The sequence below is a fragment of the Oncorhynchus clarkii genome, chromosome 17 (genome assembly GCF_045791955.1).
Source record: "Oncorhynchus clarkii lewisi isolate Uvic-CL-2024 chromosome 17, UVic_Ocla_1.0, whole genome shotgun sequence".
In the NCBI taxonomy this organism is placed as follows: Eukaryota; Metazoa; Chordata; class Actinopteri; order Salmoniformes; family Salmonidae; genus Oncorhynchus; species Oncorhynchus clarkii.
Genome location: NC_092163.1, coordinates 48,285,515 through 48,288,988, shown reverse-complemented (window position 1 = coordinate 48,288,988; position 3,474 = coordinate 48,285,515). Strand labels below are relative to the sequence as shown.

At 42.3% G+C, this 3,474-nt stretch overlaps 1 protein-coding gene across 1 annotated transcript; it reads left to right on the top strand.

The window, feature by feature from the left end:
• Window positions 1-1,694: 1,694 nt before the first annotated feature.
• Window positions 1,695-3,190, top strand: LOC139369787 (homeobox protein Hox-C4a-like). The gene is made up of 2 exons (XM_071109053.1): window positions 1,695-2,133; window positions 2,708-3,190. The coding sequence occupies exons 1-2, from the start codon at window positions 1,695-1,697 to the stop codon at window positions 3,091-3,093; spliced, it is 825 nt and encodes a 274-aa protein (XP_070965154.1). The 3' UTR covers window positions 3,094-3,190.
• The last annotated feature ends 284 nt before the right edge of the window (window positions 3,191-3,474 follow it).

The window sequence follows — 3,474 nt, the reverse complement described above, 5'->3', positions numbered from 1 at the left end:
TAGGCTACTTATTATTCTGAGTGGGATTTATATATTATTTTCTCGTTTTCACAATCACAGCTCGCAGCATTGCAATGCAGTTCAAGTCGTCTATATGCACCCTGTAGAACCGAATTTGTGTTAACAATTACACAACCGCAAATTCGCCTCTACGGGAATACATGGGCGATTTCAATACCTCAGCTGTGTCAAGTACAACGTCCGTCAAGAGCATTTGATAATGCTTCAATGGATGTGAGCAAAATTCTAACCTTTTGAAGATGGAGAAGGAGAATGAGATGGTGCTGCAAATAGAGAGGGGGGAGGGAGCAAGATAGAGAGAGAAGAATGATCTAAGAAATCGTAAAGCACGCGTGCAAGCGGGGATCATTTGAAGCTATTGATTTACTGCTTTTTACAGCCCAATAAAACTCAGACAACATTTAACCAGGAGCCTTCAACATCAGCGGGCGGGCAGGCGCGCGATTCTAATAAATAAGCCATGCTAACTTTTATGTGTCGTTTTTATTTTTATCCGATAAAATCTGACACAGCAATGACGCCTATTATTTAGGAAGTAGAGACAGTTAACCTGGAGGTTCAGCTCTCAGTCGCTCTGATATAGAACTGCGAGGGGGATTCCGTCTGTAACCCGCCAGGCCATTATCACTCATAGGGTCATTAGATAAACAATAACTGCTAGTCTATTGCAAGGACAGCTGCCATTTAGGCTATTCCTACTATTAACACCCTACCACGACCTAATGCTAGACTATTCTGTCTTCGGTCTTCACAAATGGTAAAACATTGCAATCACAATATGGTTGTTGTTATAACAAGCCTACAATAGCCCAAATCAAATGTTATTGGTCACATGCGCAGAATACAACAGGTGTATACTTTACAGTGAAATGCTTACTTACGAGCTCATTCCCAACAGTGCAGTAATGGTCTAATAGTATATTACGCATAATATTATCATTATTAGCCTATTCATATCGTGAGAAGTAGCATTAGCAGTAGGCCTACTATTATATATTAGTGGCCTAGTACTGGTAGTAGCACCATCTTCATTGGTTTAGAATGTGTTAATTTACAAATTGTTGAATTATCCATTTGCGTTCCGGTCTCCAACGGATTGGCTTGTCGATGATCAATAATGCCTAATTAATTAGACGTTTAGTGTGCTATGGTAAGAATGTGGTCCTGTTTCTTAAATCAATCAGTGTTAGCCATTGGGTTATGAGTATGACTACGTTCTGCTGTAATGGTTTAGGAATGGAGTGGTTTATATGTGCTTAACTGCATAGTTCACATCACATTACTCCATTGCCACATTGTTCTGTTTGTTTTTGTGTTTTCCTAATCATGTCATAATACCTTTGCTCAGCCTCAGTCCCAGCCTGAGATGTATCTCTGCCCGCATACCCACACAACATCCCACTGACCTTCGCCTCTTTCTGCCCTATTCAGTAATTTGATATGGATCTTCATCGAAGAGGCCTAACCTCGAGAAAACTGTCACACCTATACAAAGAGTACAAAAATATTATTATAAATATTTGGTTCCCTATCCGGGAACTACCTCGCCAGCTGCCATTGGACTGCTGTGTCACGTGGTTAAAGTAACTTTACAGGGTCGCTTGCTAGTAGGAGGGCTTTATGGACCAGAAAAACGACAAAGGTAGAAAAATAATTTTTCACTCCAGAAATTAATGATCATGAGCTCGTATTTGATGGACTCTAACTACATCGATCCGAAATTTCCTCCTTGTGAGGAATATTCACAAAATAGCTACATCCCAGAACACAGCCCTGAATACTACAGCCGCATGAGAGACACTGTCTACCAGCATCACCACCAGGAGTTGTATCCTCCGCGAGTGACCTACCAGGAGCGCCCGTATAACTGTGTAAGCATCCCCGAGCCCGAGCCCCAGACTGACCATGGGCTTACACACTCGGGGAATCTTCTCGCGGGGAAGGCACAGACAGCTCCACGTGAGCCCTTGCCACCGTTACCCACATCCCCTACGACCCCACCGACTGCGCCGCCTACCTGCATCCAAGCCACCCCGGAGCATCCCATCAGCTCTACCTCGTCTAAGCAGCCTGTAGTGTACCCATGGATGAAGAAAATCCACGTCAGTACCGGTAGGCAATCTGTGTAGTTATTCTAATAACTCGCCCTCCCTCCCTCTCGCGCCCTCTCGTCCACTATTTCACCCTTATTTTACCTACATCGCCTGCCTATAACCGGCTCGTGCTACGTACGTTGTGAGAGAGCAGCCCCTTTGAAATGGCACATATGAGGAGGATTTACGAGTCAGCATTGGCAATTACACCCGCCATAAATTTTATAGCGGAGGGACTAGTCTGGACAACCGTATTGCCATGTGCCTTTTTGTGTTATGTAGGCTATGTGTCAGAGGGAGGAGAGCGTGAGAGAGAAAAAGAGGGATAAGAATATTTTTTTATTTGTAATGTTGAATAAATAATTCAGCTGCTTCCTCGCTGTGGAGAAAGTGCTAACCATTATATAGACCATGAGTCGAGTCCCTGACTGTGAAATATTTGATTGGGGTCTAGATAATAGTGATTCCACTCTCAATTTTCCGCGCTATTTCTTTTCATATTTCAATTTACGCCAGTCTTGCTTCACTCCTTTTCCTTCTGCTTTTCATTTCCTTTCTCCTCTCTTTCCTATTTACCTCTCCAAACCTCTCAGCGAATCCCAATTACAATGGAGCAGACGCAAAGCGGTCCAGAACAGCTTACACTCGCCAGCAGGTCTTAGAACTGGAGAAGGAGTTTCACTATAACCGCTACCTAACTCGGCGAAGACGCATCGAGATTGCCCACACTCTGGTTCTCTCCGAGCGCCAGATCAAAATTTGGTTTCAGAACCGAAGGATGAAGTGGAAAAAAGACCATAGGCTACCCAACACGAAAGTGAGATCCTCCTCCAACACTAGCGTTATCTCCGGGTCCAACACAGCGTCAACAACAGCCAGCACTCTCCAGCGTGCGGTGGTCTCCAACACTGTGCCAGCTTCGGAGGAACTCTCTCGAGTGTCCGTAGTCGAAAGAAACCAGGATATTACAAGGTTATAGGCAAACAATAATATCTAACAAATAGGAAGAAAACACAACGGATTATTTATAAAAATACATATTATTTTTTATATATTTGTTCCTCGTAGTGTTCTTGTGCGTAAACGGGGTTTTCCTCTCAGTCCACAGTTATTCACGATTGCATAGCATGGATTACTGTAGATATCAATGCATTATTACGGTTATCAGGGTTCATTTATTTATGATAGAAATTGTTACATTTTTTTGTAAAACATTTTTGACAACAATAATAGACATTATCAATTAATTTGAATGTCAATAGATCTACTACATGCACAATAGTTTTATTTATTCTCTGAAAAAGAATGGTAGGGTAATTTATTTATTTTTTAATCTCAGAAGTGACAGTAACAATAGCAA

Coding starts and splice junctions, on each gene's coding strand:
- LOC139369787 (XM_071109053.1), top strand. CDS start 1,695: ATGATCATGAGCTCGTATTTGATGGACTCTAACTACATCGATCCGAAA. Junction 2,134..2,707: donor GAAAATCCACGTCAGTACCG/GTAGGCAATCTG, acceptor CAAACCTCTCAG/CGAATCCCAATTACAATGGA.